At 42.5% G+C, this 16,282-nt stretch overlaps 1 protein-coding gene across 3 annotated transcripts in view; it reads left to right on the forward strand.

The window, feature by feature from the left end:
* The window catches only part of ACAD10 (acyl-CoA dehydrogenase family member 10), a 51,052-nt gene that overhangs the window by 14,269 nt on the left and 20,501 nt on the right, over positions 1-16,282 (forward strand). For 2 of the 3 annotated variants that reach the window (XM_068563558.1, XM_068563557.1), the window contains exons 5-10: positions 958-1,116; positions 1,827-1,986; positions 3,480-3,621; positions 8,974-9,042; positions 10,870-11,051; positions 15,134-15,284. In XM_068563558.1, the coding sequence (XP_068419659.1) occupies positions 958-1,116; positions 1,827-1,986; positions 3,480-3,621; positions 8,974-9,042; positions 10,870-11,051; positions 15,134-15,284 (863 nt within the window). The remainder of the gene's footprint in view (positions 1-957; positions 1,117-1,826; positions 1,987-3,479; positions 3,622-8,973; positions 9,043-10,869; positions 11,052-15,133; positions 15,285-16,282) is intronic. The other variant, XM_068563559.1, reaches the window with a different exon arrangement.

Consider the following 16,282-nt stretch of genomic DNA (forward strand, 5'->3'; position numbering starts at 1 on the left):
AACAATGGGAGTTTGGAGGAGAGGGAGGGGCCCTCAGGTTTGTCCTTGGTCTTGGAGAGCGGGGGTCAATTCAGGAGTGACTGAGGGAGTTAGTTCTATTCTTTGGGCAGACCAGAGGGTATTGGTTACAGGCCTCTATGGACGTCTTAGGCCTGCTCACAGGAGATCAAGCCATGGGGACAGTGTCAGAGGACTTGGGGTTGCTGGATCAGAGGTAGCCTGACACTGAGACAGCTGTTTCAGGGTTCTCCTGAACCCTCAGCAGCACCCCACCAGTTCTGGATCAGATACAGGTTGAAGCAAGGCTGTCAGGATACAGGAGGCTCTTTGCATGAAAGGGAACCATGTCTTTGCCACTGACGATCTCTTTGGTGTTAGCCATCCTGTGGGATTTATCTGTCTAGGTTGAGTACAGCTGTTTGTTTTTCAACTTCTGAAATATGGACATTAAAGTCATGTTTCTTTTATAACAGTAAACAGTGCCTTCTTTCTGAGAGAATGGTGAAATACTTTCTCTAAAACTGAAACGTGCAGCTTTTCTTCTGTTCTGTGCATTCACAATACCTAACATTAGCAAACTGCTATGTCATTTTGGAACACATTCAAGTTCATTAAGTTTCCCAGCTACCGTTAAGATAGGTAAGATGGCTGTTAGTGTTCCCAGTTTCCTGACGATGAACCTGAAGCCCGTAGTGCCTTCGCTGTTTGCACAAGGTCACTCACTGTGTCTGAACCAGAACTTTGGTTTTCTGAGTCTTCCCTCAGGTTGTAACCCAGTATTTCCAAATCACTCCTCTTAAAAAAGCGACATCATTTTCTATCATGACACTCTTAAGTTACTTGTTATAACAAATCTCCACTGCCTTCCTTCTGCTCTGCTTTTCAGAAAATACACTGGGTGTATGTGGGAACACCACTTTTAGGGACATTCATCTCTCCTTCCTGTCCCTCCCTCAGGTTGTGGAATCCTGCCTGGAAGGTGTCTGCAAGCCAGACGCCAGGATGTACAAGCTGTGCTTGGAGCGGCTAGGCCGGCAGCCTTCTGAGTCCATCTTTCTGGATGATCTTGGACCGAATCTAAAAGCAGCTGCCAGCCTTGGTATTCACACCATTAAGGTAAAGGTCACTGTTTTTTGAACCCCTGTTGTGCCCCAGGCACTAGTGTAAGCATTTCTATGCAGTCCTCTTACACTCATAGTTGCAGTTGCCTCTAGTGGTTTTCACCCATCCTGCCGTAGTCTTTTTATTTTTTATTAATTATGAAATCTAGGTGACTAGCCACTTGTACTTTCAATAGGAAGTAAGAAGGCAGAATGAGAAAAGAGTTACACAGGGAGGTGAATGGCAGGCTTAAGACATTTTGGGTGACAGTTCTGCTGGCCTGGTGATGCTGCTCTGGGTGGGGACCCAGCAGCTACCAGACACACGGGCCACCCCAGTGCTTTGAAGCAGGAGGAGCCACGTTGGTGGCGGGGTCTCTGTCCGGCTTTCTGCGTCTGGGTTTTCATTATTAGCTGACGGGCCCGTAGGGACAGAGTGGACACTACAGCACAATGTTCTGCCCTCCTGGCACGAGGGAGTATCATTCACTCTTAACTGGCACTCTTCCCAGCAGATAAGAAAGTTTAATGTGGTTAGGAATTAAATGGGAGGAGGAAACTCATTCTGAGGCTTTCTCATGAGCTGGCTCTCCTGGCTGCAAAGTTCTTGCTCAGAGAACTGACTTCTTCTATATTTCCCTCTAAGAAAGTACCCTCTTAGAGAATAGGCAGGAGGAGGGGCAGGGTTGACTGGGTGTCCATGTTCAATATTCTCTTTGAAACCAGGTTCATGACCCAGAGACTGCAGTAAAGGAACTGGAAACTCTTTTGGGTTTTCCGTTGAGAATGGCTGTTCCAAACACTCACCCTGTGAGAAAGACGATGGAAATTCCCAAGGACTCCTTGGAGAAGTACCTCCAAGACTTACTGGGGACCCAAGCCACAGGTAGCTAAGTTTCTGCATTTTGGTAAAGGCTAGGCTTTCAGTCTGGTTCTCACTTTCAGTCCTTAGTGGAATATGCTGGAGACAAAGACGCCATGTGGTGAAGAAAATAGCCAGTGGGCTCAGTGAGCCCAGGGGACCCGAGTGCTGCTCTGTTTTGCTTGGGAAAAAGCACTGACTTCCTTTTTTATGGATCCCCAAAGTGTACTTGGCCCTTGTTCCACGGGAGAGTGTGGTGTGGCAGCAATCGCCTGCAAAGGGCTGTCCCAGAGGAGAGGAGATTGCAGTATGTGACCAGGGGTGTTTGAGTGTTTCTAATATTTTCGAGATGACAACCTGTTTTGTGAAGGTGACTTAAAAGTTGCACGAATTTAAAATGTGACAAGCCGTCTCTATCTCTTCAAAGGAACCTCTAGCTCCTTCTTCACATTCCACCCTCAGAAAAACAGGTGCCTCATGACGTTTTACTTTTTAAATTTATTTTATTAAAGTATAGTTGCATGAACTTTTGAAGAAATTTCTACCTGGTGATAAAGTTTGATCCTTGAAAGTACTTTTTTTAAAATTTAATTTTATTTGTTTTTTTATACAGGAGGTTCTTATTAGTCATCCATTTTATACATATTCGTGTATACATGTCCATCCCAATCTCCCAGTTCATCCCACCACCCCCCGCCGCTTTCCCCCCTTGGTGTCCATACGTTTGTTCTCTACATCTGTGTCTCTATTTCTGCCCTGCAAACCAGTTCATCTGTACCATTTGAAAGTACCCTTTGTGTGCAGCTTCGCATGAGGATTTTTTCCAGTGATGGGATTGTTCTTAGAGCCTCTACGAAGCTGAGGGACCCTTTCTGACGAGACCAGCTAAGTCAGGCAAACTCCCATTTCCTGCGAATCTGTGTGTAGAGTTCATCTCATTGTGAAGACTAGGGTTGATTAGGCTGTTTCTGCAAGGGAGCCTCAGAGTTTAGCCTGCTGGGGTGGGAAATCGCATCTCCTGAAAACAGCTTTGGCTCGAGCTGCAGGCCTCTGCATAGCTCCTTTCAGCTGTCACGTCATTGTCAGGCATGGTGTGGCCGAGTATGGGGTGAGGGGCACACAAGGGCACTTTTCATCCTCAGCTTAAAGCATTCCATTTAGCAAGATGGGTTTCCATGACTGTGCTTGTGTTTTACAAACAGAACTAAAAAACTTTTCTTTACGGAGCAGGAGTTGGCAAGAAGGACAAAACTGGACACCTGCACAGAGTGAAAACTGTCCTGGTGTAAATCCAGTGGCCTTTGCCACACCATAGTGTGATATTCTGGACTCGAGCTGGAGGTGGGGGGTATGCCTGGGACGCAGTCATGTCCGGTACCCCGGGAGGAGCTGCCTCCCTTACAGTGCATTCCAAATCAGGGCGCTCCGCATCCATATGCAGTACTCATTAGAAAGGAAGAATGTCCACATTTGTCCTCCAGAGCTGGTTTGAGTTTTCCTTGCTTTCAAACTTGCAGGCCCACTGGAACTCCTTCAGTTTGATCACGGGCAGTCAAATCCCACCTACTACATCAGGCTGGCTAAACATCAGCTGGTTCTGAGGAAGAAACCGCCAGGGACGCTGCTCCCATCCGCGCATGCAGTAGAGAGGGAGTTCAGGTAAATTCTCAGAGCCGGGGGCGTGCTCGCTGTCCCGGGCCTCCGCAGCCCAGCCCCTGAGCTGGCCAATCAGCACTCCATTAAAGTGCCTTGAGACATTTAAAATTACAAGTATGACTCTCCAAAATTATTTCTGATAAGAACATGTCACCTAATTTTATTCAGGAGCTTGTTTTCTCTTTTCTCTACCTAAACCTCTAGGAGACTAGACTTTGTTTGAGCCTCTATTAAGTGGGGCCATAGCCCAAGGAGGCATGGCCGTGAGTTGATAGTGAAACCTGGGGTTCCTTGTATGAATTCCTCTACTTTTATGTATGTTTGATATTTTTCATAATAAAATGTTTAAAACAATAAATGTATTACAACCCATCCAAAATAAAATCTTTTGCTTTGTGAATAGGGAAATTTAAACATAGTAGGTTGAAAAACACTAGCTCCAGACCCTTGGACAGTGAGTGGCAATGCGATGACTGGACTCGAGTGGGGCTTCCCCTCCTGGAAGGCTTTCTCTTCCTCTTCCTCCTCCTTCCTTCCAGCCTATCATGTTCTGCAGAAGGAAAGTTGCAGAGAGTGTAAGGAAAATGTGATTTCGGCTCCTGGCCTCTTCTTTCTCACCATTTACTGTCTCTCCCCTGACTTTTTGGTTCCTTGAATCTGACTTCTCTAAGTGTTACAGGGACTGATGACTGACATTTATGAAGCCTTCGGGGTTCATTTATGAAGCCTACAGGAAAAAACCTGCAGCTATTTGTGAGCGTTCATAAATGTGCCCATGTGATAGTGAGTGTGTGCTTGTAGAAGAGAAACCCTGAAATGTAAAACTCCCACTGTCTCTGTGCATCCTACTTGTGAACTCTCACCAACTTCCCAGCGTACTGAGGAATTCTGGAGTGTTAGGACATCCAAAAATCCAAGAATGCACAGAATTTCCATTTTAGTAAAGGAATAAAATGTGCATTTGAAGATGAAATGTATACGGTATCTGCTTATGAAATGCCAAATCAAATTTGGAAAACTGGGAAAACAGTATAACATAATTTATAAAAACCTCAGGGTAGTCATACTTTTATACCTAATAATTCCAATAGGGGATCTCTCTTTAAAAAAATAGTTCTAAATAGGGAGAAAAGCTTTATGCATTAATATGCTTACTGCAGTGTAGTTTATAATAAAAAAATTGGAAACCTACAGGTACAATAAAGGAGAAATGATTATGCAAACCTTGGTATTTCTGCTTGTTGGCACAATAACAATAATAGTAATAGCTAACATTTACTGAGTGTTTAGTATGTGTCAGGCACTAAATAAATGCTTTGAATATATTGTTAACTCAAACCATTCTCACAACTCCCTGATACGGTCCTATTATGATCTCTCTTATTATGTCTCCATGAGGACAGTGAAGCTTAAAGAAGTTAAGCAACATGCCTACTGACACACATCTAGTATGTGAGTGATGGAGTCTGGCTTCACACCCAGGGCTGGTAGGATTCCATACCCCAGTCTTAATGATTATGCTATTATTGCAGCCAATAAAAGGATGCCTATAATAAAATTAAAATGTGTATGATAAAATTTTTTCCTTTTTGGCTGCCCAGTGTGGCTTGGGGGATCTTAGTTCTCCAACCAGGGACTGAACCCAGGCCATGGCAGTGAAAGTGCTGAGTCCTAACCACTGTACCACCAGGGGACTCCCCCGAAAATAAAATTTTAATGTAGCAAAAACAGATACGAACTATATATGTCTTAACTATGTTTTTTGTAAAGACTTGTACATTGAAACAAAAATATTGGAAAGGAACACACCAAAATGTCTACCCTGGTCATGTTTGGGTAGTTTGTTAGTACAAATTGTAAGTGACAGAAACCCACCTAGCCTGACTTAAGTATTCAAAAAAACGAAAGGAGGAGAAGTGGTAAAATGTATTGGCTTCATTATCTAAATCTTTCAGGTATGGCTGGATCCAGGGGCCCAAATAATGTCACCAGGACCCATTCATTCTCTCTCTCCATCTCTCAACACTTCTCTCCTTGATAACCACAGTGAACGTTCCAGCATATCTCCTGAGATTGACTCGTTGGCCCAATATGGGTCACAGCTTTGTTCCTGAACCAATCTCTGTGGTCAGGAGGATGCATTATTCAGATTGGCCAAATCTGGGTCTTGTGCTCAACCCTGGAATCAGGATTGAGTCACTCTCACCCAAACCATGTGAACCTACAGTGGGGGAGAGCTGTTTCCCAAAGGAATGTCTAGGTATTACTATCAGAACATGAAAAGGGGAAAGGACAGCAGGAAGCCAAAAGCAGGAGCCAGTTATTGGTGATAAGACCGACTAATTATTTTTCTATTTAAAAAAATTCCTTCCTTAATGTTTCATAGAATTTACCAGTAAACCCATCAGGCCTGGAGGATTTTAGGAAAAGTTTTTTGATTATGGGTTTGATATAATAAATGTTGGGTTATTCAGGTATTTTATTTCGTCTTGCCTTAGTTTTGGTAAATTGTAATTTGCAAGGAATTTGTACATTTAGTAAAATATATAAAATTATATTGTAAAATATATAAAGTTATATATGTCCATTTCATGTTAACAGTTGAATTTATTGTTCAGAATATTCCCTTACTGTTTTTTTTTTAAATTTATTTTTGGCTGTGTTGGGTCTTCATTGTTGCGTGTGGGCTTTCTCTAGTTGTGGCAAGCGGGGGCTACTCTTCGTTGCAGTGCGCATGCTTCTTATTGCGGTGGCTTCTCTTGTTGCGGAGCATGGGCTCTGGGTGCGCACACTTCAGTAGTTGTGGCACACAGGCTCAACAGTTGTGGCTCGTGGGCTCTAGAGCAGAGGCTTAGTAGTTGTGGCGCATGGGCTTAGTTGCTCTGCGGCATGTGGGATCTTCCCGGACCAGGGCTTGAACCTGTGTCCCCTGCATTGGCAGGCGGATTCTTAACCACTGCACCACCAGGGAAGTCCTCCCTTACTGTTCTTTTAATGTATGTAGGATCTGTAGTGATTTCCCATCTTTACCATTCCTGCTATTGATTGATAGTATTTTCTCTCTCTTTCTTTCATCAGTCTACCTAGGGATTTATCATTGTGTTGATAATTTAAAAGAACAAATGTTTAGTTTTGTTAATTTTTCTGTTGTTTATTTTCTATTTCATTTAGTTATGCTCTGAGCTTTATTTCTTTCCATCTTCTTACTGTGGGTGTATTTTTACCTTCTTAGGTGTAACCTTAGGCCATTCATTTAACATCTTCCTTCTTTTCTAATATGAGCTTTCAAAGTTATAAATTACTTTGTAAGCACATATGCATCCCACAAATTTTGACATGTGTTTTTATTATTATTATTACAGTTTGAAATATTTTCTAATGTCCCTTGTGATTTCTTCTTTGACCCATGGCTTATATGGAAGTGTGTTATTTAACTTCCAAATATTTGGGCTTTTTCTAGCTATCACATAGTAACAATTTCTCGTTTAATTCTATTGAGGTCTTAGAAATACTCTGTAAGATTTTGATACTTAGGGCTTCCCTGGTGGCGCAGTGGTTAAGAATCCACCTGCCTAATGCAGGGGACACGGGTTCAAGCCCTGATCTGGGAAGATCCCACATGCCACGGAGCAGCTAAGCCCATGCACCACAACAGCTGAGCCTGCGCTCCTAGAGCCCGTGAGCCACAACTACTGAGCCCGTGCACCCAGAGCCCAAGCTCTGCAACAAGAGAAGCCACCACAATGAGAAACCCACGCACCGCGACGAGGAGTAGCCCCCGCTCGCCACAACTAGAGAAAGCTGCACGCAGCAACGAAGACCCAATGCAGCCAAAAATAATAAATAAATAAATAAATAAATTTATTTTTAAAAAAAGATTTTGATACTTGGAAATTTATTAGGACTTATTTTATGGACCAGTACGTGATATATCTTGGTGAATATACTGTGTGCACTCTAAAAGAATGTGTATCCTGCAGTGTCTGTGTGAGTGTTATAGAAATGTCCATCAGTCAAGTTGGCTGGTAGTGTTGTTCAGATCTGTGTCTTACTGACTTTTTCTAGTTAGTGTAGTTTTGATAAAGTCAGTTACTGATAAAGGCATTTTACAGTCTCAACTATGATTGTGAGTTTGTCCGTTTCTATCTTTCATTCTGATAATTTTTACTTTAGGTATTTTTGAAGCTCTTTTATTAGGCACATACACATTTTTTATTTATTTACTTTTGTAATTGAAGTATAGTTGATTTAATGTTGTGTTTAATTTCTGCTATATAGCAAAGTGACTCAGTTATACATATATATATATATATTCTTTTTTATGCTATATTTATATATATATATATTCTTTTTCATATTCTTTTCCATAATGGTTTATCACAGGATACTGAATATAGTTTGCTGTGCAATACAGTAGGACCTTGTTGTTTAAGGCACATACACATTTATGATTGTAATATCTTCCTGGTGAATTAACTCTTGTATTGTTTTGAAATGTCCCTTTTTATCTCTGGTAGTCCTCTTTGCCTTAAGGTCTCTTTTTCTAATATTGATACAGCTATACCAGCTTTCTTACGCTTACCAATTGCATGGAACGTCCCTTTCCATCCTTTCATATTTTGTTTTATTTATTTATTTATTTCTATCTATGGTTTTATATTTAAAGCATGTCCCTTATAGACAGTATATTAAGTCTTGCTTTTGAACCCAGTAGGACAACTTTTGTCTTTTAATTGGAATGTTTACTCTATTAAATTTAGTGTAATTATCAGTATGTTTGACTCAGGTCTATAATTTTGCTGTTTGATCTTTGTCCCATTTGTCTTTTGTTCTCCTTGCCTTTTTGCCTTCTTGGGTCAATTGAAATTTTTAAATTTTAGCATTCCATTTTAATTTCTGCATGTAAAATTTTTAAATCAAAAAATAATTTCAAGAAAATCCAGTCGGGCTTCCCTGGTGGCGCAGTGGTTGGGAATCCGCCTGCCAATGCAGGGGACACGGGTTCGAGCCCTGGTCCGGGAAGATCCCACATGCCGTGGAGCAGCGGAGCCCGTGCGCCACAACTACTGAGACTGTGCTCTAGAGCCCGTGGGCCACAACTACTGAAGCCCCCATGCCTAGAGCCCGTGCTCCACAACAGGAGAAGCCACCGCAATGAGAAGCCCACGCACCGCAACGAAGAGTAGCCCCTGCTCGCTGCAACCAGAGAAAGGCCTGTGCGCAGCAACGAAGACCCAACACAGCCAAAAATAAATAAAATAAAAATAAATAAAATAAAATAAATAAATTAAAAAAAAAAAAGAAAATCCAGTCATCTCATTCAGCAGTCTCTCTCATTTTTCTTTGTTCTGGCAGGATAATGAAAGCCCTTGCAAATGCTGGAGTCCCTGTCCCCAAAGTTCTTGACCTCTGTGAGGATTCAAGGTAATGTTCAGATTTATTTTTCCTATTGTGTGTTCAAGCTACAGAAGAGAAAAGTCCTTATACTAACTCACATTCCAGTTTGCTAGAGTAAAGACAAGTAAAATTTGGGTAGAAGAGAAAAGAGATTTTATAGTAACCTCCCCTAGAAGTTCACAGATCTTTAAGTTATCCTGAAAGATAAATGCCTGCTTTCGTGAGAATTGGTAGGAAACATCTTTTCTAACATTTAAAAAATATATGTCCATCTAGCTTCATGTTGCTTGTTTTAATTAATTTTTTTATTGTGGGCTTTCTAAACTGTTTTTGAATTGCTTTATAATATGCTTTCTGAGTCTGTCTCTTTATTTTTCCGATTTTTTAATTATGAAAATTTCGAAACATACACAGAAGTTGAAAGAAGAAAAAATAGTACAGTGAGCACGCATTTACACTTCATCTAGATGAAAACATTTGTTAACATTTTTTTTTTAAGTATTTGTTTATTTATTTATTTATGGCTGCGTTGGGTCTTCGTTTCTGTGCGAGGGCCTTCTCCAGTTGTAGCAAGCGGGGGCCACTCTTCATCGCGGTGCGCGGGCCTCTCACTATCGCGGCCTCTCTTGTTGCGGAGCACAGGCTCCAGACGCGCAGGCTCAGTAATTGTGGCTCACGGGCCCAGCCGCTCCGAGGCACGTGGGATCTTCCCAGACCAGGGCTCGAACCTGTGTCCCCTGCATTGGCAGGCAGATTCTCAACCACCGCGCCACCAGGGAAACCCCATTTGTTAACATTTTGCCACATTTGCTTTCTATGTATATGTATATATGTGTATGTGTATATATGTGAATAGGTGTATTATATAGATAAAATAATTTTATAGAAATAATTAATTACATATAACATTTTTCTAAAAATGTTTTATAACATAATTTAATAAGTTTTATTAAATAATTATATAATTATTTTGTAAGTTAATAAGTATATCTTATATGTATGTATATAAATTATTATTCACTGAACCTTTTGAAGTAAGTTTCAGGCAGCATACATCTTCTAAGAGTAAAGACATTTTCTTTCATAACCACAGCAATATTACATTTAAGATAATTAAAAATAATTTAATAATATAATTTAATATCTAGGCCATGTTCAAGTCAGGATGAATAGTTATAATAGTAGAATTTTCAAAACAACTTTTCAGAGTACTAAACTGATTTCTAGTAGTGACAAAAATATGGATTAATGACATTTTGGTGTGTCACCTTAATACTTTGGGGTGTTGTATATGCCATTCATACCACTGGATAATGATGAAAATAACATCAATAACAAGAAGGGATACTTATACAACCCTCATTGAAGCCAGAAACATATGCCAGGCATTCCCTATGTATTTGCTCCCTTAATTCTTATAACTATCCTTTGAAGCGTTATAGATTAAAAAAAACAAAGCTCAGAGAGGTTTAATATGTTTCTCAGGATCACACTGCTAGGAAGGGCAGAGGTGGCACTTAAGCCTGGTTCTCTGACTCCAAATCCCCCTCTCAACATGCTGCTTTCCTGTATTATCACACTTAATCCCATTCCAATGGCTTCTACAAGTGGACCAAAGAGAAGAGAGGCATGCTGGCAAGGAAGTGTAGACAGGGATGTGTGTGTGTGGATTGGTTTGGGGAGGGAGTACTTCTAACCCCTGTTCTTATGTGCAAAGGAAAAAGGAAGTTTCCGGTACTCTGGATCCGAACTCCCACCCAGCACTCAAAGCTTACACACAGGACAGAGCAGTGCCATGACTAACAGCCTGCCACATCATGGGCCACTGAAACACCCTGTCTGTGTCCCTGCTAGGGTCATCGGCACCCCCTTCTATCTGATGGAGTACTGCCCAGGCCTCATCTACAAAGACCCCTCTCTGCCAGGCTTGGAGCCGAGCCAGAGGCAGGCCATCTACACTGCCATGAACAGAGTCTTGTGCAAGATGCACAGTGTGGACCTCAAGGCCGCAGGCCTAGAAGACTATGGGAAACACGGTGAGCACGGGGCCGCTTGTCTTCTGTGCTGATGTTTCCTCACTGGTGCCTCTGCTTTCATGATTTCCATGGTACCAGGGTTTTAAGACACCATTGGTAAATGTGAGGTGGGCTTGTTAGCTTCCTACTTGGAAATCCACTTTCATTTTAGTATAAGTGTCACTTACCTAGATGTTTTGTCCTGAGATAAATCCCTTCATGGACTACAGAATCTCTCTTCCCTGAAACTTTTATCTCACTGTATCATTTAAATCTTTTTTTTTTCCGATACTGGCCAAAAGTACTTAAGATACGTATTTTCTTCTCCATTTGTCACCATTTCCTCTAAATATTCTTTTCAATATTTAGAGGAAAGATTTAGGGATATATTTTTAAAATACCATTATGCCAAGGTATTTGTTTGTATAATTTGTTTCTGTTTTCTTCTGTCTTTTTTTAAAAAATGTCTGAGACTTGCCACAACTAGAGAAAGCCCTCACACAGAAACGAAGACCCAACACAGCCATAAATTAATTAATTAATTAATTAAAAAAAGAAAATTATCTGAGAGTTCCAGTTGGTCCTCATCCTTGGAAGCACTTGGTATTGTCAGGTTTTCCCTTTTCCTTTTTTTTGGAAGTCAGTTGTATTGAAATGTAGCATTTTACGAATGTTGACAAATGCACACACTTTTATAACCACCATCACCATTGTCTTCATGCTTTTGCATGCAGAAACTTTAGCATGAGCCAAAGAGTTTCACTTTGTCTGCCCTGCAGCATTCAAGATTATCTGACTCTCAACCAGTGTGCATTGCTGACCATGGTCAAAAAGAATCTCTCAAATAAGCTGTATTTTGTTCTTTCTCTGCTTTTAACCAAAATGTGCCTGTTTTCTCTAGGACCATATCAAAGGCTGCAGTACGTGTCCAAAGTACATCAACTTCCTGACACATTTCTACCAAGTTACCTAAAATTCTGTCATTCCATAGGCACATGATCTGAGGTGTCAAAACTAACCATTTGAGAAGCTTTGCTACCACAGAGCAGGCTTGCTGACTTCACAGCCCCAGTTGAGGGAGTGTTCCACCCCTTCCATACGCAGCCTGATCCATATCATACACTAACCTGTTGACCAGAGTTACCAGCTTAGTGGGGTTCCCCTCCATCTTGGTGGTCTCATTGGAAAATATTTACAGTAAAAATTTGTTGTTTATCCAAAATTCCAGTTTAACTGAGCATCCTCTATTTTATCTGGGAGCCCTAGTTACCAGTAAAAGGGTCAGCAGGCAAAGACCATAGATGTTGCCTATATTGAGCCATTGTTTCAAAGTGGAAAGAGCCCTAGACCAGAAGTCAGGTGCTGATTTGTGGGGTGACCTTGGGCAAGTCCCATTACTTTGTTATAGTTTTCTCAACAGTAAAGGTTCAGTAAAAAACAAAACAAAACAAAAAACCCTGCCCTGCCTCCCTCACAGTGCTGATGTGAAAAGCAAAGGAGATGGCAACTGTCCTAGTGTTTTGAATGGAGATAAAGCCTCTGTCACATGAAGCAATGGGCAATGTGACATCCCATCCCACAGTGGAGAGACAGCAGCATAAGGAGGCCTCTCCCATGTGCTGAGTGGATCCTTGCCTTTTTAAAGTAGACTGTTTTGATGCACTTTCCACTGGCCTATTAGTTTGACAAAGAGACAAAGCAGAAATCTGGTGTGATTTTATATGACTCAGGGTCAGCCTCCTGGGCCGCAGGCTGTATTTGGAGCCTTATCGCATAAAGCAGCTTCCTCAAATTTCACATTCACTGATCCAGTTTACAGGGGCATCAGATCTTCCTTTTCAAGTATCCTGTAATTTCTCAAGTTATGTCAGGAACCCAGCTGCTGCGTGGGGCATTGGCTATATATAGATAGTACACCATTTGTGTAAAATTGGCATATTTGAATAAATTTAAATGTTTATTTGCACACGTGAAGATATCTCCAAAAGGATGCCTAAGAAATTGGTCACATGGGTTGCCTTTGGGGCTGAGTGGCTGGGCAGGGGGATGGGAGAAAATCTTTATTGCACTCCTTTTTGTCACTTTAATTTCGAGCCATGTGAATATATGATTTATTGAAGAGAACAAATTTAAATTTGTAAGGAAAAGAAAAAGCACACCAACATGATTTCTGATCAAAAGGGACTTTTGACCAGATCCTTTAGGTCCAGTCTAGTTATCACAAAGAACCTTTCCATCAAGGACCTGCAGGGAACCTATAATTCTCTTTTCTCATCCCAGAGGGCAGGCTGCTTTGGGAAGGAAGGGCGTTAGTGCCTTGGCAGGCCTGCTCGGGACCAGTGGCCAACAGAGCCAGAGCCGCAGGGACAGCTGCATCTGCTTCCCACGAGAAGAGTGTGTACAGCACTGGGGTGGGTGTGTGCGTGGGGGGCAGGGGGACATCCTAAATCCATATAGGAGATTTTCCTGAGGGGCTCCTTCTGCAAAGGCTCAGTTCCTGGTGGCCTTTGTATGCAATTTATTATGATAATTTTCAAACTCTAGAAATGTGAAATAGTACAATGAATAACTGTATGCCCACGACTGATTTTAACAATGGTTAACTTTTGCCATATTCCTTTATATAGCTCTTTCTGTTTCTATCTGCACAATTAACAAAGTTGTAGAGATCCTGGCGCTTGACTCCTAAGAGCTTCAGTATGCATTTCCTACATTTCCTAATAGTAAGGACATCTCCCAGCACCATTATCACATCCAAGGAAATTTACCATTTTCCCAGAACATATAAAACCCAGTCCATATTCAGATTTCCTCATTACCCCCCTTACATCTTTTATAAGTGAGTTTTTTTGGTTGGTTTTCCAAATCGGGATCCGATCGAGGAATCTAGAACAGTCCTCTCACTGTTTTTTTTTTTTTTAATGAATTTTTTAAGGGACCAGGTAAGTATATTATAGAGTTGTTTTGATTGTTACCTTATGATTTCATTTATTGCTGCTTCTACTTCCTATAATTCTGAAAACTGGAAGTTAGTTCTAAAGGCTTGATTTGTTTGGGGTTAAATTCCTGTGGATTTTGATCTCACCTCTCATCCAGCCCTGCTGGATCTTCTGAAGGACAGGCGTCTGGGTGCTCTGAGTGTGCAGTGGATTCCACAGAAGGAGCCCAATCTTTCTGTCCTTGTCTTCATGCTTCTGGGGAACATTTTTCTCTCAGATGAGGGGTGAGGGCTTGACTTAGAGCTCGTGGTGTGATGTGTTATTAATTATGAATTGTTTTAATAGTGACAATAATTGTCAATTGACAACTAATAACAGTGACAGTAATAATGGTCATTATTCATTGAGCAGCCTTCTGTGTTTGGCATATTATATATGGACTTCATTTGGCCTTCACAGTGGTCCTAGGGAATACAGGTGGCAGTACACTCATTGTACAGATGAAGCAATGGAGGCTTAGAGAGGTTAAATGAGTTGAAAAGCTTAACTGTGAGCCAGGCAACTCCAGAACTCCCTCCAGTTTGTGGTCCCAGATATAACTTGCAATTTCCTCAACTGTGGTAACTCTGGTAGCAAACAACTGAATAATAGCAAATACTCATGTAGTACTTACTACATGCCAGGAACATTTGCAGGGGCTTTACATATTTTATCCTCCCAACAACTCTATGAGGGCCATCTCATCAATGAGGAAACAAAGGCATAGAAAGGTAAAGTAACCTGCCTGAGATCACACAGAGAATGGCAGAGCTGGGAACCAAACCCAGACCATCCACCCCACAGTCTGTGCTCTTAGCCACTCACTGTCCTTTAGCCAAGAAGGGATTTATTGAAGGCTGTTAGGAAGCTCATGGGATCTGAGAGGGCCAGGGATCAGGCTCGGAGGCTGTGTGGCTGGGAACAATGCCGAGATCACACAGATCCAGCCAAGATAAAACAGCAGTGGCTTCCAGGTTGAGGGGCAGGAACATCATGTGGGAAATTCTCTAGTCATGGGAAGAAGATGCCTCAGACATTACAAAGGGTTTCATCGCACTGGTTGATTTTCGAAACCTCTGGAGGTTGTTGAGATGGCACACCATGTTCTAATCCTCTTTCCCTCAGGGGACTATATTGCACGCCAGGTACAGACATGGATCAAGCAGTATCGAGCCTCGGAAACCAGCACCATCCCGCCAATGGAGAGGCTCATCGAGTGGCTGCCCCTCCACCTTCCCAGGCAGCAGCAGACCACGGTGGTGCATGGGGACTTCAGGTCGACTGGGCATGAGGAGGGCTGATACTTAGTTGTGGAAAGTGATGGGAAGGGTATTTGAAGGGGAAATTAAGCAGCTGGTCTTGCCCCAGTTTACAGTTGACAATTATCCACTACACGGGCTCTCCCTGTGCGTGGCCTTTAAGGCAGGGTTTCTCAGCTTTGGCACTATTGACGTTTGGGACCAGATGATTCTCTGTGATGGGGGGGCCTGGCCTGTTGAACAGCAGGAGTTAGTACCACCCCCCGGCTCCGAAGGTACAAGCACGGGCTTCAGTTGTAACGACAACTCCAAAGCTGCGTGGCTGTCAACAGCGACAGCAATGATCTTCCTCATGAGTCTGCAGTCTGGGACGGGACGGCTTGTCTGAGCACTGAGGTCGCTCTCAGGCGGGGGGCCGGAATCACCTGAAGGCTCGCTCACACATCTGCACAAGGGCAGAGGAGAGCTGGGCTCCCTGAGCCTCTCTCTGTGTCTCTGTGGTTTCCCACCTGGTCTTTCCAGTATGGCAGCTTCCAGCTGGACTTCTTACCTAGTGGCTAACGGTTGCAAAGGTGTGTGTTCTGAGGGGAGAGGGCCAGGGGGGAGCTGATCACCTTTTCTGTCCCTGTCTCAGGAGTCATTCAGCACCACTTCCACCTGTATCATAATTGTTAGAAGTGAGATGCTTCCAGGGGTGAAGGATTAGACTCTTTCTTTTGTGGTAGGAGTGTCAAAAAATTGCAGACCTGTTTTAAAACCATCTCAGGAAGGAGTAGTTACCAGAACCCAGACGTGGTCTCTATGTGGCGAGGGCCACCTGACCAAAGCTATGGCCCTCAGGAGAGGAATACAGCTGTCCCTCAGCTATCTGCTGAGAGGGGGTGGGGAATTAATGTGCAGGCCCCCTTCCCATTGTCTGCTGGTGTCCCGTTGGCTGCTCCCAGCTGAGCCAAACGGCAAGGGAGCTGGTGGATGCAGCCCATGCAGGCTCCCGGGCACATGGGAGGGGTGGGGA

This window comes from Eschrichtius robustus, chromosome 14 (genome assembly GCF_028021215.1).
Source record: "Eschrichtius robustus isolate mEscRob2 chromosome 14, mEscRob2.pri, whole genome shotgun sequence".
Taxonomy (NCBI): domain Eukaryota; kingdom Metazoa; phylum Chordata; class Mammalia; order Artiodactyla; family Eschrichtiidae; genus Eschrichtius; species Eschrichtius robustus.